Below are 27,813 nucleotides of genomic sequence, written 5' to 3' on the forward strand. Positions count from 1 at the left end.
CAAGAGGCCCCGGGTCGCCCACGCTTACCGTAAAGTGTGAGCTCCTCCAGGCTGAGCTCCTCTGTCTCAGCGTCAGAGGTCCCAGGGCAGCAGCTGATTGGGTGCGGGCTCCGCAGCAGCACGGAGGGAGAGGGGAGAGGCTGGTGCCGTGGGGGGCTGGGGCGGCGTGGCACCACTGAGGCATGGTGGCTCCCTCTGATGGCAGGGCGCAGGGCGGGAGGGGCAGTTCCCCTAGAAGCCCAGGGTGGCCCTCTGACCGGCAGGGGCTGTGTCCTGGGCGTGGCATCCCACGGCTCGGCTGGGCTCGGCTGAGTGTGGGCGCTGAGTGCTTCTCCCCACCCCGCAGCGTGGAAGGGGAGTACGTGCCGGTGGAAGGCGACGAGGTCACCTACAAGATGTGTTCCATCCCGCCCAAGCACGAGAAGCTGCAGGCCGTGGAGGTGGTCATCACCCACCTGGCGCCGGGCACCAAGCATGAGACCTGGTCCGGCCACGTCGTCAGCTCCTAGAAGAGGCCAGGAGCACCCCTTCTCCTGGGCTTGTGGGAGTCCGCAGGGAGGAGGAGGCAGGACCGGACTGGAGATGACATTCCCCTGCCCGAGATGCGGCTTCAGAGCGGGGAGCGGGGTCCCTTTCAAGTATCTCCTGGTGGAAGGGGGTCGGGGGCAGGCACGGGGTGCCTGGGCCACCAGCATAGCCTCTGACCATCACAACAACCGCACCATCTGAAAAGTATTAAAAGCATTGAACAAGGAGAGGCCCCGGCTGGTGGCTGAGTAGAGGGTGCGGCCCTCGCCCAGGGGGTGGGTCAGGTGGTATTTCTCCAGCCCACGGAGTCCCTCATCCCCATCCCCCTGAGGTGGGAGGCTCAGAACTCCGTGGGTGGTGACATACTTGGATCCCGTGCGTTTCCCCAGCATGAATTCCCACCGTAGCGCCCCCTTCTTGTGTCTCCCTGGCCCTGGGCAGAGCAGGCTTTTTGATTCTAGGCTTGGTTGGTTCCAGGGGAGCTGGCTTCAGGGGGCAGGGGTGGGAGGGTCTTAGGTGCCTTTGCAGCAGGAGGTGTCACAGCTGGGGGTCGGGAAAAGTTTTCCCAGGAGCCCTTAGCCCTCCACCTGGGAAAGCCGTGCTGAGAGCTGAATCCTCACCCTTAGAAGCCTGGTCCTCTCCAGCTGCCTTCAAGCTGAGTGATTAGGTCCCAGCAGCCATTGCACATCCCCTCCCTGTTGTTTAGGTGGCGGATGGGGAGGGAGGAGGGAGCGTAGAGGGGAGGGTGTTTGTTTTAAAACAGGCCTTTCTCCCGATCCTTCCAGGAAAGAGTAAGTAGCTTGCTTTCTGACAGCCTGGGAAAGTCAGACGCTGGAGAAATACACGTTGAGCGAAGGGGTTGTCTTGAAAACAGGCCTGAAGAAGTGTGAGGAGTTTTTCTTTTTAAGTAACTGCCGCTCTCACCGGAGCCAGCTCTGTTTGCGCTTTCTGCCGACATGGCGAGCCTTTGTAGCTAGTTCCAGTAAACAGATCTTCTCTAGGGTTGTATTTGCTGTGCTTTGGTTTGGCTGTCGTTGGGATTTTTAAGTAGAACTAGCTGGGTAATGCGTTTGAAATATGTGGCTGATGTGGAGTCAGGAATCCATTTGTCAGCGTGGAAAGTGAACCCTTTAAAGCTGGCTTTGGGCAGACAGGGTGTTCCAGACAGAAGACCGAAGACGGGGCTTTGGGGGCGGGAAGCAGTCCTGGCCCCCAGCTGTCTGCGTTCTGGGACGGCCTCGTCGGAGGGGTGGGAGGCTGGAACTGCTTGGCCGCTGGCTGGCGCAGTTGTTTTAACACAAAGTGTGTGTGATGACGTGTGTGCAGTGAAACACCACGCTTAGTGACTCCATCTGCCTTTTCCTGACCCATCGTGCCCCTCGCACGGCTCTCTGCCTCCTGCCTTCGCCTTCTGCTGGGTCCAAGGTGGCCTTTTCCCCCGTGAGCCTTGGGTGTGCCCAGGTGGCCCCTGGAGGCTGCCTGTCGGGTACAGACCACACTTTTGGAGCCACTTCTGCCAGGAGCCCCGTCTTTTGTGTGACCCCACAGACTCCCGCCTGCCAGTGGGTTGGGATCGGATCTGCTGTTCGGAGGTGACCTGTGTGTGGAATCCTTTGCAAATTGCTCCTGCAGTCCTTCCTGTGTGAACAGCTCTTCAATGGGTATTCCAGAGCCACACGATGCCCCCAGAGCTGGAAGGGACGCTCTCCCACTCAGTCCCAACATACAGAACCTGCTCTGGGCTCTGGAGGACTGGGGTGTTGGTGACTGAGATGGGAGCTGCACCCGGGATTCCTAAATCCGAATCTTTCCTCCCACCTTCCTGTCAATAAAGGTTGTTTTGTGCACGGCTGTGTGTTGTTTGTTAACGAGGAGCTGGCTGTGAGGAAGCTCGTCCTGTCCTCCCAGCCAGAGGGTAAGGGCGGCTCCCCACGCCAGGCTGAGTCATTGTGCTTCGCAGCTGGTTGTTTTGGGGTTGAGTCAGAAAATGGGATCATACCTTTTCCCTGAACTGTCAGGCTCAATGTAGGAAGCTTAGCAGTAGAACGTGACTTTGTGACAACAAGAAAATGCTACTTGGTCACTTGTGGATAGATTCCCTGTGGATGCGTTTATAGTTTGGTTGTGTGAGGCTGAGCCGTGAGAACGAGTTTTTGGCTTCCAGGAGGGCGGGAGGAGGTGAGGGGCTGGGCTGGACGACAGGCAGGGCCGCTCCGGGAGGGTCTTCACGTGTGTCAGGCTGGGAAGATCGCCCTGGGACAGTCTTTCTCAGGAGAGGTGGATAACGATCTTGGTTGGTGCAGAGGTGAACATTTTTATTTTAAGGCTACATTTTTTTTCAGAGTGTACTAGGAAAGGCCCTGGCCACGTGGCTCAGTTGGTGAGAGCGTCATCCCGATACACCAAGGTTTTGGGTTCAATCCTGGGTCAGGGCACATATACTCAACCAATGAATGCATCAGTAAGTGGAACAACAAATTGATGTTTCTCTCTCGCTAAAAACAAACAAAAAAAGTGTATTAGGAAAAATTAGGACCAGCCCATTGAACCTGTTTAGGGAGAGGCCAAAGTAGGCATTTAGCTCAAAACCATGAAGATTGTGGGCATGTTACACTAAGAGGATGTTACCCAGGTGGCATGAGGGAGGCCTTGGCACAAAGCTGCAGGTGATATTGGGAACCAGCTGCAAGTGGGGGGTGGAATGAGCTCCAGAACCTGAGTGGCTGCTGCAGAGGGCAGACAGGTGGAGGGGCCTGGAGGCCCAGCCCAGGTGCCTGCAGGGCTGAGATCAAGGAGCACTTCTTGGGGGAAGAGGAAGAGGAAGCAGTTCTTGGAAAGGAAGCGATTCAAAGCCACCTACGCCCTGCCCTTCCTGAATCCACATCTGCTCCCCACCAGGCTGTGGCAGATCTCATCTCGCTGCCTCCAGTTCCTCCCACAGGGTCAGGCTTAGGCTCCTCAGGAGGCTCAGAAGGCCTTCCTGGAGGCCTGACTCCCGCAGCCACCTGCTGTGCCCTGCACCCCCGCCCTGCACATAGGCCTTTCCCCGAGCGACCTGAGTGCAGGGCTGAATCCCGGCCGCGGCTGTGGTGCAGGGACAGGACCTGCTTTCTTAACCAGCTGCAGGCTGCTCAGGGTGCAACCTCAGTGCTTCCCTCTTGCTCAACACTTAGCACGTTTAGGGTTCTGGTGATGGTCTTTATCCTGCGAACTCTGCGAGGCTGAGGGATGGTTTCACTCATCCTCATCTATACAGTCGGGCTAAGTCCTGCTTACCGGGTTGCTGGGGGATTGCCTGAGTTAGTGATAGCTCACACCCACCATTCAATGGGCTTTACTGAAATTAAGTTACCTATGTGGTAGGGACTGTATCCCATCTGACTGAAGAGCAAACAGGTTGACATGAAAAATAATCAGAGAAATAGGAAACAATACAATCACTTTAATTTGCTATTCATCACCTTGAAAGGTCATTACAGTACATTTGCAAAACACTTCGACAAGATGCCACCGATGGCATGTCCTGGGAACCGCTAAAAACATCAACCGTGTGGTGGGGGGCAGACTGTCCAGAGCCTAGAAGCCTGGGGACAGCTCTGGGGGGAAGCCAGGCTCTTCTGTGATGAAAGCACCTGGTGGGGGTGGGAAGGTGGGGGGTGCAAAGCACATGGATTCGGGTTGGTGGGGCCCCAGAAGAGGTCACGCTGTGGACTGAAGCTAGCCTTGGGCCCTTGTACCAATCTGTGGAGGGCTGTGGGTCCCTACATTTCCAGAGGCTGGGAATCGACGTTAACCGTTGCCTGGGCAAGCCATCTCCCCCCTGTTCTGGACCAGGGCCTGGAGGGGCCTTCCAGTTCCATGAGAAACCTGCAGAACCTGGGAGGTAGGGGGTGAGGGCCCAGGCCCAACCAAGGCTGTCCCAGCCCCGAGGCTGGAATCAGGGTGAGGGCCAGGGTCCCGCGCTTATTTATTCAAAGGTTTGCAGAGAAACAGGGCAGCTTCTGCCCTGTTAATTATCGTGGCTTTCACCTGATGCCTGAGAAACCAGGCAAATCAGGCCCCTGGGAGGCGAGGCAGAAGGTTCTTTGGTGAAGGGTGACACCCGTTAGTCTCTCTGAACCTGGGCTCAGAGCCGGCCCCTGGGGAAGGGCTGTTGGGACAATTGTCTCCCAAGTCGATGGTTAGAGAACCCAGCCCCTCACTATAGGGGATCTGAGCTAACCTGTGAACCAGGCCAGCGGAGTGCAAACTCCGTCGGGTCAGCTGTCACTTGCCCGGCCAGTCGTCCACAGGCCACGCTGAGGTCTGTGGCTCTCAAACAGGAAGTGAGGTGGGAACACAAGAGTTCAGAGGTCACTTAGCTTAGTACCGCTGATGACCACAGTGCCCTGGTCTCAAGGCTCCTACCAAGCCGGCACTAGCAGGTGCTTCATTTCAGGAAGTGTTTTTACGTGTCTGTCCTGGGCTGGACGGTTGTAAATGTCCATGGGCATGGGAGGGAGGGACCTGGGGTTGGCCATGGGGCGACCCTCTCGGGCTTGTAGCTGGGCCTTCCTGCCCTCCCACGGGGCGTTAGGAGAAGAGCTCTTCACAGATCCTGCGCGTGTCCTCGGGGGCCGTCACGGTGTAGCCCATGGTCCTCTGGTCCGTGAAGATCTCATGGTCGTTCCCACCCTGCGGAGACACGAAGCAGACACAGCCATTGCCTGGGGCCAGGGCTACCAGAGGAAGGAGGAACCTGCCATTGGACGGGCAGGGAGGGTTTCCTCGGTTACCTCGTTCCTCTGGAAACTAAGAGACAGTCACGCTGAGAAAGGGTGTCACCTTCTCCTGAACTGTGACTCAGCGGGAACGGTAATTATGCCGGTGAGCTCGTGGTGTTCTTGTGAAGACCGAAGGCTTATTCTATAAACAAGCAGGCTCGGCAGGTGACAGGATGCTCAGTGCCATCGACCTGTTCCCACCGCACCTGGGCCTAACGAGCCACAGGAGCGGGGCAGCCACAGCCAGATCCCCTGCTCTCAGGTTTCTTGTGATGGACACGCCTGTCTCCGAGCTGACGGAAGCCATGTGCCACACGTGACTATGGAGCACTCGCCATATGGCTAGCGGACAGAGGAACAGAATTTGATTCATTTAACTGGAAACAGCCCCATGTGGCTGTCTGAGCCACATGGCCTGGATTAGATCCTGGTTCTACCACTGATGAGGGGGGTTCTTTGGGCAACTCCCCACCTGGAAAGTGGGGAGTGGTGGCATCTCCCGCAGCGCTGGGGGGTAGCTGATGAGACCATGGGATCTGGGTAAGGCGCCGGAAAGCAATCTCGGTGGCAGAACCAGCAGCAGCCCCTGTTCGGCTGTCTGGGTGTTCACAGTGCTTTATCTGGGGCACTACACTCCGGAATTGAGGGCCCGGACCTGGGAGGACCTGACACGCTGCTGCGGGGGAGGAGGGCGGGGCGCCGTGACTGTGGGTCCCAGTCCTGCTGTCTCAGGTGAATGAATCGGGCATCCTGCCCAGCGCTGTGGGGGGACAGCTCTCCTCATAAAACTCGATAAGCAATCTAACTCCAAATCTTGAGAAAAATCAATTAGTTTTCATACAACGAAAATAGCAGCTGAGAACATGGGTTTTTCTCATAAAGAGTCTGTCGGAAAACCTGACATTTAAAGGGCTGACTGACCCATGAAATCACTCCTGCTCTCTCACCTGAAGATTAACCAGCCCCAAGCAGACACTTTCCCAGGGGAAGTGAGTTCACGATTTCTGGAGGGGCCGCGGCCGGGCCCAAGGTGTGCTGGGTGGAGGGGCCATGTCAGGAGTCCCTGACCTTGCGCCATGAATGCCTTTTCCCAGTGCGCCCGGGAGCCTGGGGCGTCTGGTCACCCAGAGGCCCTGTATCCGCTGCCTAAACAAGTAGCTGTGGAACCACTTCTGGTAATTCCTCTGACTTTAGAAAAGCCAGATTTCTCTCAGAAATGGCCTGGCAGGTACACACCACCACAGAGGACTACGTTCAAAGGGGAAACAAACTCCTGCAGCGTCCAGAAGAAGCCAGTGCCACAGACTCAGGAGGGGGCAGTCAGTAGTCACCTCTCACCCAGCTGCTCCCTGCCTGGATGTTTTCAGCAACTGGAGATACAGGGTGACAACAAACCCACAAAACGACACAAGGGCTGCCTCCCAGCTCCTGGACATGGGAAGGAGCTGCAAAGAACAGAGGCGAAGGGAACCTGGAGTGACCAGGGAGGGGCAGTTGAGTAGAGGCCTGGAGGGAGGGAAGGGACAAACGTGTGACCGGCTCCCTACGGGGAAGGCAGCTCATCTCTCAGAACCTGCCAGGCAGGGCTGGAAGCTGGAAGGGCCGGCAGGGCCAGGCCCCGGAGGGTCTGAAGACCATGGTCAGGACCTGAGACCTGTGAAGCCACCAGAAAGCGGCACTCCAGGCCACATGAGGCTCGCCTACAGCAGGGTCTTTCGGGGAACGGGGTAAGGACGGAAGCAGAGTGGAGCCAGGGGCTCCCAGCCGCCAGCCAGGGTGCACCGTGAGCCACTGAAGGAAGGAGGGCTCACAGCTGTGCCTGCCCCTCCCTGGAGAGGATGTCACATTTGGGGACAGATGTGTGCCTGGCAGATGCCTAATTTGCATGAGTCTCCCCTGGTCCTGCCGGGATGGGGCTGGGAGCTACTGTGTAATTCACCCACGGAAGCCGGGTCTAGAGAATCAAAACCTCCCTCAGCTGGGCCGGGCTGCTGGGTCCCTTTTAGCTCCGCTTGCTTTCAGAGGGCAGCGAAGCGCGGTGGCTACACAGAGCTTGCAAACCAGAGTCGGAGGGAGGCAGCAGCAGAGCCAAAGCACTGAGCTTCGAGGGCCCCTCTGGAGCAGTGAGGCCTCAGACAGAGTGGCTCGGGCTGCGGAAGCTCAGCTTCCAGGATCCAAACAAAACCGGTTCCTGAGAGAAGATAAAGGGAGTGAAGGGGCAAAGGGATGAATAACGGCAGCGATCACCTTGTTAGAGTGAATGACGGGCCCAAAGGAGAGGCCTTAGCTCAGAGAAACCGCCCATGAATATTTAAATCCCCACCCGGCCAGGCGGTGAAGCCTAAGGCGGTGTCTGCAGGGTTCAGACAGCGGGGGAGGGGCTGAGCAGGCTCAGTCCCCATCGCACCCCAGTTCTGCACACACTGTTGCAGAAGTGAACCCCGATTATCCTGACACTGGAGACCAAGAGGAAACCGTGTTAAGAGGAAGCGACACTCCTGCGGGCGGACAGACTCCGTCGCCTGCAGGTCACACTCCTGCTGCCCGTGGACGCCGACCTCAGGTCAGTTTAACTAGCATCTGTCAAACGTCTGGTTGTCGTGGGCACAGAGCGGAGGGCTGTGCCCTCAGAGTGCGGAGCAGGGCTTCTCCTGGCTGAGGGGGCAGTCACTGCGGGGGCTGTACAAGCACCTCAATAAGGAATAAAAGCTACGGGCTCTAGAGGCCCAGGATGTCCTAAGAGCTGAGCTGACAGTAAGTGCTGGAAGGTGCCCAGTGTCCTGGGACCACTGCTGGGTGGCCCACCAAGGCACGTGGAGGAAAGGGGAATTCGAGGGCGTGCTGCCTGCATGTGGCTGCTTCGCAGTGTGTGCCGGTGAGCTGCAGCCCTGGAACGCCAGGCAGAGCAGTTCGGGGCGCGTCTTTCGTGCCTGGCCATCTCCTTCCTGAGGCAAACCAGGTCTCCCCCGGCCGGAAGCGGAACTTAGAGCTGGGTTTTCAGATCCTGGTCTGTGACTGGTGGGAAGGGTGAGGGGTTTCATAGCTGACAGGTACTCAGAAAAGCAAGGCCCAGGCCTCCTCCTTTACTCTGCTCTCTGGAGGGGCTCAAAGCAGCGGCACCCTTGGTGCAGCGTCGGTCCCAGAGGCTGTCTCGGGAGAGGACTCACAGCAGGTCTGAGCCTGGGGTGCTCGGCAGGGAAATGGCTTCTTAGCTCAGGTGCCACTTCCCTGGAAGCTGCAAAAACATCTGCCTTGATACACAGAGAGAAAACAGCTTTCAAAGTGTCTATCCCCGAATGTGAACAGCATTTAAAGCTAGTATTTGACAGCTCTGTGCCTAAAGTTTTAAGAATCGACATGTTGTTAAAAGGCTGAGATGCTGGACTGTTCACTCCCATTTCCAGGAAACCACTGACAAGAGGAACAGAGCTGAGGGCAAAGAATGATGTGGGAGCGCTGACCAGTGTTTGCTACAACAGCAAGAAGCCGCCTCTCCTAGGGAAACGGGTGAATGAACTACGCTCATGACAGAATGTTATATGGCCACTAACATCTTGTTTGCAGAGCTGACTCACTAACGTGGGGGGAATAAAATATGGTTTGAGAACAAAAGCAGGAAGTAAACAATGAGCATGCAGGAGTCCCACATGTGCGATCATGTCTGTGCAGAGAGGAAAGCCCGGGAGGCACATCAGCTGTGACGACAAGTGACTTATTCTTCCTTCTCCATACTTTCCTCGTTTTCTACAATGAATGCAAATGACTTAAGAATGAGGGTGGGGGACCCTCCATGGAATAATATCCATTTTTACCCTGGCCTGTGTGGCTCAGTGGTTGAGCATCAACCCATGAACCAGGAGGTCACCGTTCGATTCCTGGTCAGGGCACACGCCCGGGTCTGCGGGCTCGATCCCCTGTAGGGGGCATGCAGGAGGCAGCTGATGATGATTCTCTCTTATCATTGATGTTTCTATCTTTCCCTCTCCCTTCCTCTCTCTGAAATCAATAAAAACATTAAAAATAGTATCCATTTCTTAAAAGCAGGCAAGATTTAGAAAAACAGAATTGATGTGTGACAGTGTAGCGGTTAAAAAGACTAGGAAACGAATTCACAAATGAAGAATTCCCAAGGGAAGTCACTTTCTGACTTGCTCAAGAACTAGGCTGCATTGTGCAAAGTCCCAGCTGAGGGACCTGGAGCGCACAGAACCCCTCCTCACAGAAAGGTGTTCTCTCCTGTCCGATAGCTGCCCTCAGCCTGCAGCAGACGGCGCCCATGGGAGGACTGAAGAAGCTCCTAGCCGTTCCTGAGACCTCGGGGTCACTGCATCAGCTACCTTCTCCCAAAATGGTACTGAAAGCACCGCTGCGTCCGGAGTGCTGGGTGCGGGATGTGACTAGAAACTGGTTCTCTGTCAGTAGGAAAAGGCTGGCCGATACAGCGTTCCTTTGGGAACTAGAACCTTTCTCACTCGCTGGAGAGGGTTTGCTGACGGGAAAGCACACTCTTGAAAGAGCAGGGAGTTTGTTCTGGTGCTCCCAGCTCGGGCAAGTTACTTACCCTTTCTGAATCTCCATTTCATAATTCAGAAAGGACACGAAACTATGTATCCAGAAGCGCCTTTTATGTTGAAAGGCAAGGCCACCTGGGATAGATCTTAGCTGAAGGAAGCAAGAATTCTGGAGGGGACCAGAGAGTGAAGGGCTAAAAAACTCTCTATGCAGCATTTATGATGCACCTGCTGAGTGCAGTACAGCCCAGGACGCCCGATGGCAAGGTAACCACGGAAGGGCACAGAGGGCGGGAGGAATTTAAAGGGAGACGCTGAGCCTGAGACTGGGCAGGAACCCCTGGCGCTAAGCCTCCCTCGGGCCTCACGGTGACAATGTCCTGGCACCCGCCTGTCCTGAGGAGAGCCTTGCTCGGCTGCCAGAGGGCTCCAGGGAAATGCCCGCCAGGGACTCCTCCTCCTGGCGCTGCCCTTCAACACCGGGCTCTGCTCCCAGTTCCAGCTTAGAGTTAGTCCTGGACTAGGGGGTTCTGACACCCCTGGGGGGTGGGGGCTCCTGTACCCTGTGTGTGATGCTCAGGACTGGCCCCCCCCTCCCCCCCAAATTCCAGACTCAAGAGACTCCTTGTCTCCTATCATTTGGAACTAAATGAATGGAAACAAAATACGGAGGAAAAAGAATGGCAAGGGCTCTGCAATGTGAAGAGGATTTGACAGCAGCCCTGGGTCAGGTGTTCTGGAAGGCACTGGAGGAGGGCAATATTTAATTCAAAAGCCAAAGTGTAGGCTCACTGGATTCTTACCTCCACTGAGGTGTCAGGTGTACGAGCAGGGAGGGGAGGGGGCTTTAACCACCCTAATCACACCCTTCCGGAGGACAGACGCTTCCCTCAGCTTGAGCTGGGCGGGTGGGGAATGTGTGGGTGAAGGGAAAAAGCCCATTTGTCCATTTCCTCCCTTCAAGCCCAAACCAAACAATGAAACCGCAAAAACACTTCCATACTCACTGGCATGGTTTTGTCTCCAAAGAAATAAATGGTCTTATAGCCGTCCTTTTCCACGTGTCCCAGGCAGTACCTCTTGTCCCATCCATGAGGAAAGACATCGATGCTGATCTGGCCTCCTGCCAAGTGGGGAGGGGACACACAAGCTGAGGGTGAAAGGGAGGCTAACAACGTGTCACTGGAAGGAGTGTGCAATGGACTGGATCCTCGAGCCTGCTGCTTACACTCCTTTAGGGCTAGGTTCTAGAGGTTCATTCCACCTTATGTGTTTTTCCCACATTATTCCACCTAAAACCTGAAAGTGGGACCCAGAGAACCCCTCAGAGCGAGGGGGCACTGCATTTAGCTGCTCTGTCAGCGAGTGAAGCATGCTGGGGGAGATCTGGTAAGAGCCCCATTCAGTGGTGCTGCCCTCCAGCTCCCACTCGCTCAGCTCCTCAGCTCCTCGTGGAGAACGCCTGGACGCGGCTGCATCCAGCTTGTCTTGCAGGACAATGAAAATCACAGGGGAGGGGATTTACAGGCAGCTTTCACCGCAACAAAAACCCTTTCAAAGCTGTGTCAGAACAGTGTTCATCTCACAGTTCGGCAATGCTTAAAAGCCCACCCACTCATCTATTACACATACTCCCCCTGCAGTCCGTCTCCCCACAACCCGCACATTCATTAGCGCTAGTAAATGAGAGGGCTTTGAGTAATGACTCATCGGCACTGACAGGAGATAGGCACTGATGGGGGAGATCGGCTTGCCTGAGCATTTGACAGGCTTATTCTACCAAAAAAACAAGCCTGAGACACGAGCGTGGGAAGGAGTGCATCAGCCACCAGAAACGGCCGTGTGCTGGTCCATCGTCGTGAGTAAAGCCTTTCCTTTCTGGGCCTCAGTTTCTTCATTTACAGAACCAACCGAGCTGACGTCTAATTCAGTCTAATGCACTGAAGAGGCTCCCACCCCTTCTCTGCTGTGGAGCTCACTGACGTGCCTGGCTGCCCAAAGGTGTGAGGGGAAGTTCTTTCTCTTCGTTAATATGCAAGAGGCTCTTATTTCTGACCAGGAGGAGAAATGCAGGGAGGAGGGCTCCTGCTGGGTAAGAACTTAGAGCCCAGCCCAGCCCAGCAGCTGGAGGCCATTACCTAGCAGGGCAAGTCTCTGCCCGGCCCATCACACAGGGGGTGGGTTTCTCCTACGGATGGACTGCTCCTGAAGTCCTGCCCCCCTGCAGACGGCACAGTCCAACTTCAGGCACGCACCCGCCCACCACACACTCCCGGCAAAGCCTGAACATACAATACCTATGGAAAACGTGAGGCCTTTTCCTGCAAACTCTTTCTGCAGATCTGCTACAAATTTCTGTCGTATGTTTTCTTTCTGGGAAAAACAAAAAGACACCGGCTGTCTACTGTGTTGCACACTGTAAGTGTGGCCAGAACGTGGCACCTCTTACCTTCCCAGACCCAGGACGCTCCAGAAACACTCACTTTATCAAGCTCGTAGAATTCAATGCGTTCCTCTTGGCTGCAGTTTCGTCCAATAGGAGACACATTTAACATCCCGTTCCGGAATTCGATGAAAGTGCCCCTGGAGAGGAAGGGGACAGAGATACATTACCCATTCGGGCAACATTCTAGAGCAGGGGTGGGCAAACTTTTTGACTCGAGGGCCACAATGGGTTCTTAAACTGGACCGCAGGGCCGGAACAAAAGCATGGATGGAGTGTTTGTGTGAACTAATATAAATTCAAAGTAAACATCATTACATAAAAGGGTACGGTCTTTTTTTTTTTTAGTTTTATTCATTTCAAACGGGCCGGGTGCGGCCCGTGGGCCGTAGCTTGCCCACGGCTGTTCTAGATGGAGAGACGGGCTGAAAAGCTGGGCGATTCCAAAAGGCAGAGGCTGGTGTGATCCAACTCCGCTGGGCGGGGCCTCCTGGCAGCCACAAGCCACGTGCGGCTATGAGCCTGGAAATTCCGCTCATCTGAACTGAGATTCTATTTCAAAGGTTTAGTAAGAAAAGGAATGTAATCATCAATAATAATGATTTATGTTCTCTAGTTAAAATAAGTGTAGTTTGAATATATGGGACTAAATGAAACACAAATTAATTTCACCTGTTCCTTTGTTTTTTCTATTTTGACGTGGCTACAGAAATCCTAAACTCCCATTTTATTCTGTTCAGTAGGGCTGGCATTGGGCAGAGAGTCTAAAAGTCAATACAAATGATGACCAGCTCTCCAAGTTCCCTGAGGAGTTTGAAAATGTATGTCCCAGACAACTCGGCCAGGGACCTCCTGAAGTCACTGCTTTACCAAGCAACGTGGCCCAGGAAAAGGCTCTGAGGGTCACCCACGAGCTCCCAGGAACTGAGGAAACTCGTCACCCACTGGCAGGCTGTTTCTGACGGGTTGACCTGACAGAAAATGAGAACAGCCTGACCCTTTTTAAGTTACCTCAAATGAAGGGGTTTCTTAGAAAAGCACTTTTCCCCACCATGTTTCCAGTTTGAATTTCAAAAAGAGTTTCTTAAAAACTCAAGTAACCTGGAAGCTATTTATTCTGACAAATGAGACCGAAGTGTTTTGTTTACAGACGGTGTTCTCTGAAGTGTCTTCCGGTTCTAGCAGGGACGCCTGTGAGGCCGACTCCTTCTCCCTGGACCCTCTGCTATCCCCGCCCCACAGCCCCGATGTCCAGCCAGCACCATCTGTAAATGCTGAGGACACAGGCCGCATGCAGAGCGAGGACCCTGTGCAAGGCCAAGGCCCCTCTTACTGGGCTGGGTGACTCTGGGCCCTCTCTAGCCTCAGAAAGGGGCTACTGGCACCCACTCTGGTTACCTCTGAAGGGTCTTGTGAAAACCACATGTTCCAGTTTATGCAGAAGTCATCTGCATACTGGGAAGCAGTGAGTACTCACAGTACACTGCGACCCCAGCTCCTTTTCCGGCTGTGCCTACCTTGCAGTGCACCTGGGACACTTTAACCCTCCCCCTTGCCCTCCCCCGGGGGTCCCGGAGTTGGTGCAGACCAGCTGTGTCCCCTACACCTTCCACATGTACACTGGGGAGCGGGGGACTGGGGACCATTCCCAGGGCGACCCTAGGGCTGCGGGTACTAAACTGTCAGAAAAAGAGCTCAATTAATTTTCCCCAACTCAGGGACAGTATTGCTCTCATTCCCATGGCACGAAGGGAAGCCGATACATCTTAGAAAGCCTTCTGTCCTAAATATCAGGATTTAGGCGGTTTGCCTAGCATTCAACTCTGCACCGAAGTCTTACTGCGACAGCTAGTACTGCTGAGAAATGTGGGCAAAGGCCGATCAAGCTGGATCTCAGTTCTGCCTCTTGAATTCAGCAACCATGTCACGCTAATTCAGAACTGCTGCTCCGCACACGGATCTCCCTCCTGAGGTGACACCTGTCAGGACAGGATTCTGCTTGCCTTTTTTATCCTTCCTTAAGGCTTAACTGAAAGACTGAGCTGGCCTGGGATGTAAGATGCAGTTTTACTTTTTATTATGGAGAATTTCTAATATACACAAAAGTAGACAGAGCAAGATAATGGATGCCCATGTGCCCTCACCCAGCTGCAAGCTGGGTCCAGCCCGTCTCATCCTATGAGACCCCTGTGGAAAGGGAAGCCCCTTCTCTCTCAGTGGAGGTGCTGAGCAGGGGCACCTGTCCCATCAATTCTGCTAGTCTTCAAAGTGCAGCATTGCCGCCCGAGCCAGTTTGGCTCAGTGGATAGAGAAATGGCCTGCAGACTGAAGGGTCTCGGATTCAATTCCGGTCAAGGGCACGTACCTTGGTTGCAGGCTTCAGCCCCAGCCCAGGTGGAGGCCTGTGCGGGAGGCAGCCAATCAATGTGTCTCTCTCCCATTGATGTTTCTCTCCCTCTGTCTCTCCCCTCCCTTCCACTCTCTTTAAAAATCAATGGAAAAAATATCCTCAGGTGAGGAGAAACCAAAGTGCAGTATTGCTCTGAAGTTTAAATGCCATTTAAAAATGTTTCTCCCTCTGATCATTAAGGTGTCACATATAAAGTGCTGAACACAGAAAAGAAAATGAAAAGTCTTTCAAAGAAATCACCGGTACCTTCACCACCATGATACAGCCGCTGTGAACAAGTGTCCATTTCCTGTCAATATTTTAACTGTAGGCATGTATGTACATGATTGTTATTTGCCCAGCTGGTGTGGCTCAGTGGTTGAGCGTCGACCTATGAACCAGAAGGTCACAGTTCAATTCCCAGTCAGGGCACATGCCTCGGTTGCCGGCTCGATCTCCAGTGTGGGGAGTGTGATCCCGTGTGGGGTGCTCAGAGGCAGCTGATCAATGATTCTCTCTCATCATTGATGTTTCTATCTCTCTCCCCCTCTCCCTTCCTCTCTGAAAACAATAAATATTTAAAAGTTAAAATAAATAAAAATGGGAATTGAGATAACAGAATCCAAGAGGTAGGTCCCTAAACCCAATGCCTGCAGAAGTCAGAAAGATGGGAGAAGTGGCCTGTGAAAGACTGGGGGCGGGAGCAGGGGAGTGCTGCTATGTGGGCATCCAGTTGTCGGGTCTCCAGGTGCAGCAAAAGCCTGAAATCCAGACATTCCAACATGTGAAATCAGACTTTTAGATGCTCGCAGCTAATTCAGGTATGGTTGAACCGTGGGCCAAGCAAACTTGGCTGTGTGGGCTTTGTTCTGCGGGCCTCCAGTTTGAGACTTCCCGGCCTGGGGTTTATGTTGCTTTTCCACATTGCTGACTCACAGGCATTTCCCCTACCTGGTCGCCTCTGAAAGCATGTTCTTTCAATTTCCATCAAGTGGACGTGCCATTATTTGCATACTCATTCTTCTACCCCTGGCTTTACAGAAGGGTTTCAGGGATTCTTAAAAGAGCACCAACCCACCCCATGCCGTCCCTCCACATTCCTGGCAGCCTCTGCGAAAAGCAAACTCACCTCTTCTTCGGGAGCTGAATTTTTGCAATGTAGCTGAGACAGTAGTTGATTAAGTCTTGGATTAGGGCCTCACCCAAGTGACCTTGGATACTCTACGATAAAGAAGACACTGGAGTTACCTGATCAGTGGGAGGCACTTTTAAAATGATCGTCAGCCGCTGTCAGTCAGGGCCACCCGGCTGCTGTGGCAGTGAGGATGACGCCTTCACCACCTTTCCTCTTCCTTCCCTTTGTTCTCGGGTTGAGACCCTAGGGCAGTGATGGCGAACCTATGACACGCTGTCAGAGGTGACACGCAAACTCATTTTTTTGGTTGATTTTTCTTTGTTAAATGGCATTTAAATATATAAAATAAATATCAAAAATATAAGTCTTTGTTTTACTATGGTTGCAAATATCAAAAAATTTCTATATGTGACAGGGCACCAGAGTTAAGTTAGGGTTTTTCAAAATGCTGACACGCCGAGCTCAAAAGGTTCGCCATCACTGCCCTAAGGCAAACCGGAAAGGGCTCAGTCAAAAGCATGTTTTGCTTCCTTAGTCAAGATTTCTGTATTCATTATCTTTCAAATGCTTCATGGAAGGCTCACAGAGTTTATTGGTGCTGCTTTTATTCAATCAAAATACTGACACAAAATATATTTGTTCCACTGTGGCTTTCTCAGATATCGTATTTGAACAGAATGATCTTTTTTTTAATATATTTTATTTTATTTTATTTTATTTTATTTTATTTTATTTTATTTTACAGAGAGGAAGGGAGAAGGATAGAGAGTTAGAAACATCAATGAGAGAGAAACATCGATCAGCTGCCTCCTGCACACTCCCCACTGGGGATGTGCCCGCAACCAAGGTACATGCCCTTGACCGGAATCGAACCCGGGACCCTTGAGTCCACAGGCCGATGCTCTATCCACTGAGCCAAACCGGTTAGGGCTGAACAGAATGATCTTAATACTGACAAGAGTATTAAGTATACAGTACTTCTTAATACGCTTGTAGTGACGCCGTTTGACCCAGCCTCTGCTATCACAACAGAAATATTAGATTAAGTGTCCTTAAAAAACAATTCTAAGCCCTAACCGGTTTGGCTCAGTGGATAGAGCATCGGCCTGCGGACTCAAGGGTCCCAGGTTCGATTCCGGTCAAGGGCATGTACCTTGGTTGCGGGCACTTCCCCAGTGGGGAGTGTGCAAGAGGCAGCTGATCGATGTTTCTCTCTCATCGATGTTTCTAGCTCTCTATCCCTCTCCCTTCCTCTCTGTAAAAAATCAATAAAATAAAAAAAACAATTCTAAAAATATAGATAACAATTTGGAATATGTAACAGTTCCATGATTCAACATTCCAAATGTAAAAATATACAGGGCGAAGATTCATTCCCACCCTGTCCCTCATCCCCAGAGGTGGCCGTGTCAAATACCTTTTTGGAAAACATTTCACTAGTAGTAGACAGCGGTTCAGCAGTTGGATACTCAAGAACCCACCTGTTTACACAAGAATTTCCCATCTTTGTACGCCACCAAGCCATTTTCTGGAAACACATAATCATACTTTTCAACCACTGCAACCAAAACAAAAGAAAACTCAGAATGCAATGAATGGGAACTTGTGTTTCTATGTCTTGACTAACACGTATCACCAATAAACTGCTGAACTCCAGTGCGGGCTCTGAAAGAACACCTCATCTCCACAGACTGGGAGAGTGAGAAAAAGCTCCATTAAGTTTATTTTTTTAAGGCTCTTCATTACATATTTAAAATATGATCACTAGGCTGGAGATGGGAGACTCGGTGATGGGCCATGTCACGCCTCTGCCGTCAGCCTGTCTGTCTGTAAAGGAAGATGGGAGCCAACGGCGGCTCCCAAACCTCCTGGGAATTAGCATCACCAGCACGATGCAACTGTGCAGACTTCTAGGCTCTGCTTTCTGAGTCAGACTCTGCCGGGGCCAGGCTAAAAATCGGATTAAAAAAGAAAGCTCTTTAGGTGGTTCTTATATGTAGTCAGAATTGGAGACTCTACACACCCAAATCGAAATGAATTCTCAAACGTTAAGTGCTGTTAAAATGCGGATTCCCAGGCCCAGTGCTGGGGTATTTTAATGAACTCCCCAGGTGATTCTGACACAGGTGGGCCCTAACTTCCTTTTGGCTTGTGAATGCTTTGATTCTGTTGTTTTGACTCACTGAAGAGCACGGCACTGTCCTACACTGACACAACACCCCTGAGCCCCTGGGTAAATATACGACTAGAGGCAGAAAGGGCAATCGGGACCAGGTACACAGTTTCCAGGCTTCATGTGCTTACTATGTTGTTTAGTGTTTCTGAGCAGAGCACCTAGGAGGAAAATTAAGGTAAAGGGAACAGAGAGTTTAAAAGGAATACAGAGATTGCTCTCTATTGGTCCAGGAAACACAGCCTGCTCAGGTTTGGACGGTAGGTATTACATCTAGAACAGTGGTTCTCAGCTGGAGGTGACTTTGTCTCTAGGGGACATTTGGGAATGTCTGGGGACATTTAGATTGTTACACTGGGGGTGAGGGTGCTACTGGCATCAAGTGGGCAGAGCCAGGGATTCTGCTAAACATCTGCAGTGCACAGGACAGCCCCACGACAGAGAATTGTCTGGGCCAAATCATAGCAGATTAGATATATTAGAATGTAGCTTTAGTTAGTTATGAAATCAGCTCTTCTTAAGAGTCATAGCTGCACTGGAATGTATTCATGTCCTAGGGCCTGTAGCCTGCCTGTAAAGCAAGTTGCAAAATGTATATATGTCTGCTTAAGATAACAGAGAAGGGCCCTGGCTGGGAGGCTCAGTTGGTTGGAATGTCATCCCATAAACCGAAAGATTGCGGGTTCAATTCCTGGTCAGGACACATGCCTAGGTTTTGAGTCTGATCCCAGTCAGGGCATGTACGGGAGGCAACCAATCGATGTTTCTCACATCCCTGTTTCTCTCTCTCTCTTTCTCCGTTCATCGCTCTAAAATCAATTAAATAAAAGATAACAGAAGAATATAACCTGTTAAGCATGAAATGTACAGCTCTGTTCTTTTCTTTCTGCTCTTAAGATCATGTCACTGACTCACAACCCCAAGATGTCTTACAGACCTCCCCTGTTCAAGACCCAGACAGGATGCCACCAGGAGCTTAATAAGTCAGAGTGCTGAAGCTTGCGTAAGAACTGACCATCGACACAGCCCACCACCCTGGACTCTTTACTCACGATTACTCATGATTTCTGCTCTATAAAACCTCTTGTCGGTAAACCATCGGGAATTCAGGTTTTCTAGCACAAGCTGCCTGGTCCCCCTGTGTAGTGCTATACAATAAACACCAATTTCTTTCCCTGCACCCGTGTCAGAGCAATTGGCTATACCTGCAGCGCTGAGTGGATGGAACTCTGCTTGGTTATAAAAACGTCAACAGTGATGAAAAGAATGATCAATTCATCTACCTTTCCACCCACTCTTTCTTATAGGCCAGGCACCGGGAGGCCTTGGGGCTACGAGATGAATAATCCACAGCCCTAGTCTTCAAGACAAATTTATAACCAGACAGTTTCCAATAATCAGGGAGTGCTACAGCAGCAGGCTGGGCATTAGAAGCTCTTGCGTAGCTGCTAAAATACTTCTCCCCAGACTGCAGACCTACTGAGTCGCTGGAAGTGAAAGCCCATAAGAATCGCCAGCTTCCTGGGGTCCTGTGCTGGGGATTGTGGTTCAGTAGGTGGGGGAGGAGTCTGGCTGACTCATGACTAAGGGAACTCTGGGGAACCCTGAGTTAGGGCAACAGAGAGGAAGCCCCTAGACCCAGAGGGCACCTCACAGCTGGGTGAGGACAGTCAGGAGACAGGGCCTGAGCTGAGGCTACAGGGCAGTGGATGGGACAAGAAGTATGACAGGCAAAGACTCAGATGAATCTACCCATGAATTTGCATACCAAGTGCTCCATCAGCAACTCCAGAAATTTATTTACAGGATGAAAAACGGGAAAACAAAGACAGAGAGCATGTTCCCCCAACAAGGAATCAGGGATGAGGGTTGAGGGTTAGTTATGATACTCCATGGCTACGGGTTTCAATATTGTCATAAGAAGTTACTCTTTTATCAAAAATGTAATTAGCAGTGTATAACTCACCATCACTTCCCAGCTGCTCCTGCACTTTCTCAAAGTCTGAGCCGCCTACCACTCCGATTTTGACCTTCTGCCTCAATTTTTGTAGAAAGTCATCCATTTCTTTGGTAATTTTCTGCATTTCACAAAGGAAAATACAATTTATGAGCCATAAAGTAATCAGGAGACTAAAACTGAAAGAATTATAGAACCTTTACTTGCATACATGCCAATCTCATTTCTAGGTCCGCAGACAAGTCCAAATATTTCATCTATAATTTGTGGAGACATCAACTTTTTACCAGAAAAAACTTGTTAAATTTTACTCATTTTTACCTCATTTAAAACACACAATATATTAACAGCTGTGTGTACTGTTCAGTTACTTTCTATGCACTTATATACTTGGCTACATGCATATACATATATAAGTAGGTCTCATTTTTTGAAACACAAGGGGACTCAATCTAAGGCTTTTGCAGTGACATGTGTTTTCATGTGGTGCTCATTCCATGCCACACGCAGATCCAGTACTTCCTTTCAAATGCTATATTTATGGATTTAAGTTGTTGACTTTAAAACAAAATAACAATCAGATTATAGAGGAAGTTTGGATTTGGTTTATTATAATTATACAAAAAAAACAAAAAACAAAACACCCCTAAAAGATAACTAGATTTTTTTAGTCTTTCCTATAAGAAATGCTCCTATCTATAAACAGTGGTTTCAATGGTAATAGTTTATACTTGTTAAATCCCAAACTGTGCTAGTTCAAGAGAAATTATAAACTACGATGAAAAGATATCCCTGTATTAACACAAATCATAATGAATTTTTAAAAGTCTGATATCACCTGGCCAGTGTGGCTAAGTGGTTGAGTGTCGACCTATGAACCAGGAAATCACAGTTCAATATTCGGTTAGGGTAAGTGCACGGAGTGCAGGCTCAATCTCCAGCAAGGGGTGTGCAGGAGGCAGCCTATTAATGATTCTCTCTCATCCCTGCTGTTTCTCTCTCTCTCCCTCTCTGAAATCAATAAAAACACATTTTTTTAAAAGTCTTATATCATTACTTTTAGTAATCTTAATGGTACATGTATGAGGCAGGATAGTAAGAAGCTAGGGAAATTCCTTGCCAGGTGGAATAAGGGGAACTGAGACAAAATAATTAAACAAGGCCAACTGATTTGAGCAATGAATCACAGGGTTTTATCTTCTCTAACCAAGGATACTTAAGAACAAATGGTTTACACATTCCAGACTGTCCTGGGGGGCAGACTGGCCTCAGTCCTGGTCCCTCTTCTATGACATTTTTAAAAAATGAAAATAACCTGGAATAACCTTGACCCCTTTATACCACATTTTGATGAATCAATATATTGAAGGACACACCTGGGAAACTAACGAATATTCTGTTAAGACCCTCCCCTAAAGATTCTAGCAAAAGAAAGATAAAAAGTCTCAAGACAAGGGACCCACGGTGCACTCTCTACTGCATGCCCACGCCTTTCTCCCTTAGGCATGTATCTCTTTCTTCTAAACTCTAAGGGTGCCCACAAGACTGCAACTAGGGGAGCAGTGGGCAGCAGCGGCTCATCCAGGCTTACCCCCTGAACCTGTGTCCAAGGCCCCATTTTCTCTGACTTCCCAGTGAGCTAGCAGCAGCCCCACCTTGACTCCCTTCTGTTGCTGTGACTTTTACTTCTTAGTGAGTTCCTGCAGCCCAGCATGGCCCACTTCTTTCCTAGAACATTTCTAAAAGCCAAAGCAGCCCTCTCTTCTGTTGCCTCTTCTATCCTAAGCCCTTCCTGTTTCACTGTCCCAGCTTTAATAAACATACTCTCAAAATCACTTGGATGTGTTTGCTAAATCTTTCCTGCATGAAGTCAAGAAACCACACACTACTGGCCACCCCAGGCAGACCCACTCCAGACCCAGTCCCGTCCGGTAACACTTACATGGAATATCTTTCAAACATAGTTATCAGAAATTAAAAACAAACCACTTACGTCAACTTCAGTATATAAACATTTAGAGCTAAATCCTCTTTTTCTTAAAACAATTTTTTTATAGTACATACATATGATTAATCAAACAGAATTGTTCAGAAGGGCTTAAATGAATTGCAATCTTTTTTCCATCTTCCAGTGGAATCTTGACCTAGCAGACAAAAATCTAGAACTGCAATAGCAGCATCAATGAGTCAATGACCATGAAAGGAGTCCCTGAGGCCCTCAAGTGGATTGCTCAGTTTTGACGTCAGAATGGGAGGAAGTGGGGAAGACTTTGATTGCAAAATATTAAACATGCAATATTAATAATAACAGCAGCATCAATACTTCCATCTTCAAACAGAAGCCTTGTACACATTGATGAGCTAAATGGTATTGTGGTCAGCCATCAGACCTGTTCTGCAATGTGAATGGGCTGTAAAAGGTGCCTTTTCACTTCCAAGTGGCACCCAATATTTTTTACCAGGAAATAAGATAAAGCTGCTTATGACCACAACAGAGCATCTAAACCACATCCTGCTGCAGGACAGATCTTTAAAAAACTGTGTGTGTATATATATCTCTTATCTAATAAAGAGGAAATATGCTAATTGACCCTCGCGCCATTGCAAAGATGGTGGCGCCCACAGCCAATAAAAAGGAAATATGCTAATTGACTGCCCCACCCTAAAAAATGGCGGCACCTACAGCCAATAAGGTGGGAATATGCTAATTGACTGCCCTGCCCTCAAAGATGGCAGTGCCCACAGCCAATAAGGAGGGATATGCACGCCCTCAAATATGGCGGCACCCAGTCCCCTCAGCCCTGCTGGAGCAGCAGGTGTGGCAAGGTCCCACCCACCCCCAGGCGGACCCGGCCACTCCATGCGCCTGCCTCTGGAGTCCCCCAGTCCCCTCAGCCCCCCAGCCACCCGGGGCCGGCCCAAGGCACAGGCAAGCCTCGGATGTTGGCTGCCCAGCCACCCAGGGCCGTCGCCTTCCCCTGATCGCTGGGTCGCCTCCCACCCCTAAGGGCTCCTGGACTGTGAGAGGGGGCAGGCTGGGCTGAGGGACCCCCTCCACTCATTTTCATGCACTGGGCCTCTAGTCTTATATAATAAAAGGCTAATGTGCAAACTGACTGAATGGCGGAACGACCAGTTGCTATGATGCACACTGATCACCAGGGGGCAGACACTCAATGCAGGAGCTGCACCCTGGTGGTCAGTGCGCTCCCACAGGGGGAGCACCACTCAGCCAGAAGCAGGGCTCACGGCTGGTGAGTGCAGTGGTGGTGGTGGGAGCCTCTCCCGCCTCTGCAGCAGCACTAAGAGCCCCTCGGGGGATGTCCGACTGCCAGCTTAGGCCCGCTTCCTGTGAGGAGTGGGCCTAAGCTGGCAGTTGGCCATCCCTTGAGGGGTCCTGAACTGTGAGAGGGTGCAGGCCGGGCCCAGTGCATGAATGTTGTGCACCAGGCCTCTAGAGTGAGTGTGTGTGTGTGTATTTAAATATATTTTTATTGATTTCAGAGAGGAAGAGAGGATAGAAATATCAATGATGAGAGAGGGTCATTGATTGGCTGCCTCCTGCACACTACTGGGGATCAAGCCCGCAACCAGGCATGTGCCCCTTACCGGAATTGAACCCAGGACCCTTCAGTCCTCAGGCCAACACTCTATCCACTGAGCCAAACCATGTAGGGCAGGACAGATCTTTAGAGCAAAATTATTGTGATGTTACCAAATAATGCTGTGTTGCTAATTACGAGGAACTCTTTATCCATCACCCTAGACAAAATAAAACATAGAACAAGATCCAAAAGCTTGAAATTAAGGTGGAAAAATGTTAAAAACACACCTTCTGGGGAAAAAAGACTCTTTTGGGACAATTAAGGAAAAGTGAATGGAACAGAAGTGTTGACAAAATGGGAACCATGGGCCACAATGAGCCATTGCCTGTTTTTCTGGAAGGTCTGACTGGAACAGCTATGTCAGCGTCCACCCATTTATGTAGTGTCTGTGGCAACAACAAGAGTTGAGTAGTTGTGACAGAGACCACCTGGCCTGCACAAAGCCTCAACTATTTATTTATGTATGTATGTATTATGTATGTATGTATGAAGCCGCAACTATTTACTACCTGGCCTTTTACAGGGCAGGGGTGGGGAACGTCTGGCCCTCGAACCATATAAGGCCCTTGAAATCATTTGGTCTGGCCCTGCCAAGGCATTAGGGGTGAGTTAATCAAATGTTTGATCAAATATAGCAGGCTAATTTTTAAGTTGATAATTTTGTATGGTCTGCAAATGATGTTATAAATATCCAAATGGCCCTTAGCAGACAAAAGGTTCCCCAGCCCTGGACTAAGCACTACTAGGGAATTGGTGAGTTTTCTTAGGTGTGATGATGATACTGTGGTTACGATAGATGTTCTGTCCTCTAGAGATGCAAGCTCAAATTTTAGGGGTGAAGTACTATGATTACTGCAGCCTAGGAAATGGTGCAGCAAAAATTAAAAAATAAAAGAAAATGAAGGTAATGTCAATTACTGTTGAAATTAAGTGGTGGGGATTTGGCTGTTCTATGTACTACTTTTCCAGTGGTTCAGTATATTTTAAATTTCTCATGACAGAAAGTTGGAAAACAGTTCACCCAAATTTAAGCCCCCCTTCTTTTGCAGGCTTTTGTTCTAAGTCTCAACTGTTTTTATTTTTTAATTAAACATATTTTTATTGATTTCAGAGAGGAAGGGAGAGGGAGATAAAAACATCAATGATGAAAGAATCATTGATCAGTTGCCTCCTGCACGCCCTATAATGGGAATCCAGCCTGTAATCCAGGCATATGCCCTGACCAGGAATCAAACCTTGACTTCCTGTTCATAGGTTGATGCTCAACCCTGGCCGGGCAAATCTCAACTGTTTTTAGATGAAATGGCATTTCTTAGGAAAGTACTCAGAACAACAAAATTCTACTAAAACAGTGAAATGTGCAAAGCTCTGGACTCCATTCTAACTAGAGTTTACCTGTTTAAATCATATCCTGTTTCAGCAGCTCCAAGAAAAGATAACCCATTCTTCTACTTCCTTGTGCTTATCAACGTGTGAATGCATTTATTGAGGAAGGAAAAAGTTGGATAATGAATAGATCTGTTACTAAAATTTTATTTTTTACCTAGAGTACCCAGCACATAGAAACAATTATTTTTTAAATTACAATTTTTTTGAGTATTAAACTGATTTATGGTCACTGCAAAGAATATCATGCTTCCAATGTGGGTTGCCTGGTTGCCATTTCATACTTTATGCTTATATAACCTGATTCCTTCTGAGATAATCAAAAGCACTTTCCTGAATGGCACGTCGGTTCTACCTTAGAAAAATGGCGGAAAATGGTAAACTTAGCAAATACAATGCTCTGAAGCTCAGAGACTGGTACCAGATCTGCTGTGTGAAATCAAGACAATCTCTTTTTTTTGTATTAAAATTTTTATTTTTCAATTACAATTCACATTCAATATTGTATATATATTAGTTTCAGGTGCCCAGCACAGTGCTTAGTCATTTATATAATTTATGAGGTGATTCCTCCAACAAGTTTCATTCAATCATGTGGTACCAGTCATAGTTATTACAATATTATTAACTATTATTCCTGAAGCTGTACTTTACATTTCTGTGACTATCCTGTAACTATAATCACTTCACCGTTTTCACCATCAAGATGATCTTGAGTCTCGGTTTCCTTATATTTAAAAGGACAGTAGCCCTGGCCAGTGTGGCTCCATTGGCTGAGTGTTGTCTCGTGTACTGAAAGGATGCTGTTCGATTCCCAGTCGGGGCACATGCCCAGGTTGTGGGCTTGATCCAATGTCGGGGGTTTATGCAGAAGGCAGCTGATTGATGTTTCTCTCTCTCCCCTCGTCCCTTCCTCTCTCTCTCCCCTCGTCCCTTCCTCTCTCTCTCTCTTTCTCTCAAAAAAAAAAGTCAACAAAAACATTAAACAAAGGATAGTAACAACTATTCTATTTAGGATAAAGGTTGAGAGCATGCAAATATAGTGTGTAAAAAGGCTTAGGATGTAAATCCTAGACCCGTGATCGGCAAACCGAGGCTCTCGAGCCACGTGTGGCTCTTTGGCCCCTTGAGCGTGGCTCTTCCACAAAATATCACGTGCGGGCTGCATGTACAGTGCAATTGAAACTTCGTGGCCCATGTGCAGAAGTCGATATTTTGTGGAAGAGCCACACTCAAGGGTCCAAAGAGCCGCATGTGGCTCGCGATCCGCGGTTTGCCGAGCCGCAGTTTGCCGACCACTGCAGACAATTACAGCCAATGGACCCCACTGAGCAGCTGTGTGATTTTGTAATAAAGTTTTACTGGAACACCAGCCACGCTGTGTCTACATATGGTCTAGGCTGCTTCTGCATTAAAGTTGGGCAGTTACTACAAACCATATGGTCAGCGAAGACAAGAGTATTTGCTCTCAGACTCTTGACAAACAATGAGTGGCTAGCCTCGGCTCTAGACCACTAGGGGCTTTTAACAACCCACAAGTGCGGGCCAATCTCTGATCTCAGAGTCCAAAGGGGCCTCTGGAGAACCTGCAGCTGGGTGTCTTCACTAGGCACAGGGAGCATGGGGCTCGGAAAGGTACAACGACATGTGTGAGGCCACACACACTTGATGTGGAATTCTGAAGCCACCACTGCTACCACCTGGCCAAAATCAGCGACAGAACTTGGAGACAGGGAAGCCATCTGGGCCTCAAGTGGATCGGCTGGTGCTGGGTGATCGGTTTGCAGGAGGAGGAGGTCAGAGGGAGCTGCATCACAAACGTGGATCCTGTCTGTGCCCATAGTAGCAAAATCTGCAAGCGGGAGGCAAGTTTCCACAGTCCAGGGAGGTTCGCAACAGGCAGCCTGTAACAATCTAGGTCTCTCCCTCTTTTTTAAAAAATATTTTTATTGATTTCAGAGAGGAAGGGAAAGGGAGAGAGCAAAACATCAAGGATGAAAGAGAATCATTGATCGGCTGCCTCCTTCACAACCCCACCCACCCACCCACAACCCGGGATAGAGCCTGAAATCCAGGCGTGTGCCCTGACGGGAAATCCAACTGTGACCTCCTGGTTCATAGGCCGATGCGCAACCACTGAGCCACACCAGCTGGGCCCATCTAGGGCTCTTTGATCATCCAAGACCCACTGCAGGGGCTGGAGAAGGGGGTGATGGTGCTAACACTTAAGGACTATTACTCAACAGAGCTTACTGTAAGCAAAGGTACTTTCATGAACTTATTTGATTTCATTCGACCCTCACAAACCCCCTATGGCACAGGTAAGTCCCTATTAAACACAGATGCTGAGGCTCCGAGGTTAAAGGCACAGGTGTCAGGAGAAGCGGAGACTCTGCTCGGCCGGTTTGGCCGAGGAACCTGTTTTCCATATCAGGGTGCGGGGCACGTCCCACAGGTGACAGAACGAGGAGGCACATCGCTGTCGGGGGGCAGCGCGCTGGTCCAAACCGAGGGCTTACGGCGCGTCCAGCGCTGCATTTCCCACCCGGAGACAAGTTTCTCCCTCTCGTCCCCTCTCCAAGCGCCCTGAGGCTTCCGTCTCATCCCTGCAGCAGGTGGGCGGTCCTCCGCCGCCCCTCGGTGCCCACCCTGGGTGGTCGCTGGCCCCGTCCGGGGACCGCGGGAGACCCTGCACCCGCCGCCTCCAGTCCGCAGGGCGCCGCCTACCTGCCGTGGGGCCGTCAGGGTCCCGTCCACGTCGAAGAGGCAGAGCGCGAGGCCCGGCGCAGCCATGTCTCCGGATCCTAGACCGCAGCTGACGTGGAGCGTCAGCTCCTGGAGCTCGGCCCCGGGCTTCCGGGCCCAGCCTCCGTGCTGCAGGGCACGCCGGGAGGAGGAGAATCCACTCCCAGCACGCCCGGGG

At 50.4% G+C, this 27,813-nt stretch overlaps 2 protein-coding genes across 9 annotated transcripts in view; one reads left to right on the forward strand and one right to left on the reverse strand.

The window, feature by feature from the left end:
• The window catches only part of CARHSP1 (calcium regulated heat stable protein 1), a 29,352-nt gene extending 10,230 nt beyond the window's left edge, over window positions 1–19,122 (forward strand). For 3 of the 6 annotated variants that reach the window (XM_036310955.1, XM_036310956.1, XM_036310952.1), the window contains one exon: window positions 347–2,375. In XM_036310955.1, coding sequence (XP_036166848.1) covers window positions 347–509 — 163 coding nt within the window. In that variant the 3' untranslated portion in view covers window positions 510–2,375. Of the gene's footprint in view, window positions 1–346; window positions 2,376–18,839 lie in introns of those variants that run through there. The other 3 variants (XR_004967804.1, XM_036310953.1, XR_004967803.1) reach the window with 2 other exon arrangements.
• On the reverse strand, window positions 3,951–27,750 carry PMM2 (phosphomannomutase 2). 3 transcript variants are annotated; one of them, XM_036310950.1, is made up of 9 exons: window positions 27,618–27,744; window positions 24,900–24,965; window positions 19,909–20,020; window positions 17,251–17,327; window positions 15,764–15,855; window positions 12,286–12,385; window positions 12,100–12,175; window positions 10,810–10,925; window positions 3,951–5,202 (listed from the first exon to the last, which is right to left on the reverse strand). In XM_036310950.1, the coding sequence occupies exons 3-9, from the start codon at window positions 20,003–20,005 to the stop codon at window positions 5,101–5,103; spliced, it is 660 nt and encodes a 219-aa protein (XP_036166843.1). In that variant the 5' UTR covers window positions 20,006–20,020; window positions 24,900–24,965; window positions 27,618–27,744; the 3' UTR covers window positions 3,951–5,100. The 3 variants fall into 3 exon arrangements, with proteins under 3 accessions (XP_036166843.1, XP_036166841.1, XP_036166842.1); XM_036310948.1 differs by lacking the exon at window positions 24,900–24,965 and having other exon boundaries at window positions 27,618–27,750; XM_036310949.1 differs by lacking the exon at window positions 24,900–24,965 and having other exon boundaries at window positions 3,951–5,266; window positions 27,618–27,750.
• Between the last annotated feature and the right edge of the window lie 63 nt (window positions 27,751–27,813).

Source organism: Myotis myotis, unplaced genomic scaffold (assembly GCF_014108235.1).
Source record: "Myotis myotis isolate mMyoMyo1 unplaced genomic scaffold, mMyoMyo1.p scaffold_m19_p_5, whole genome shotgun sequence".
NCBI lineage: Eukaryota > Metazoa > Chordata > Mammalia > Chiroptera > Vespertilionidae > Myotis > Myotis myotis.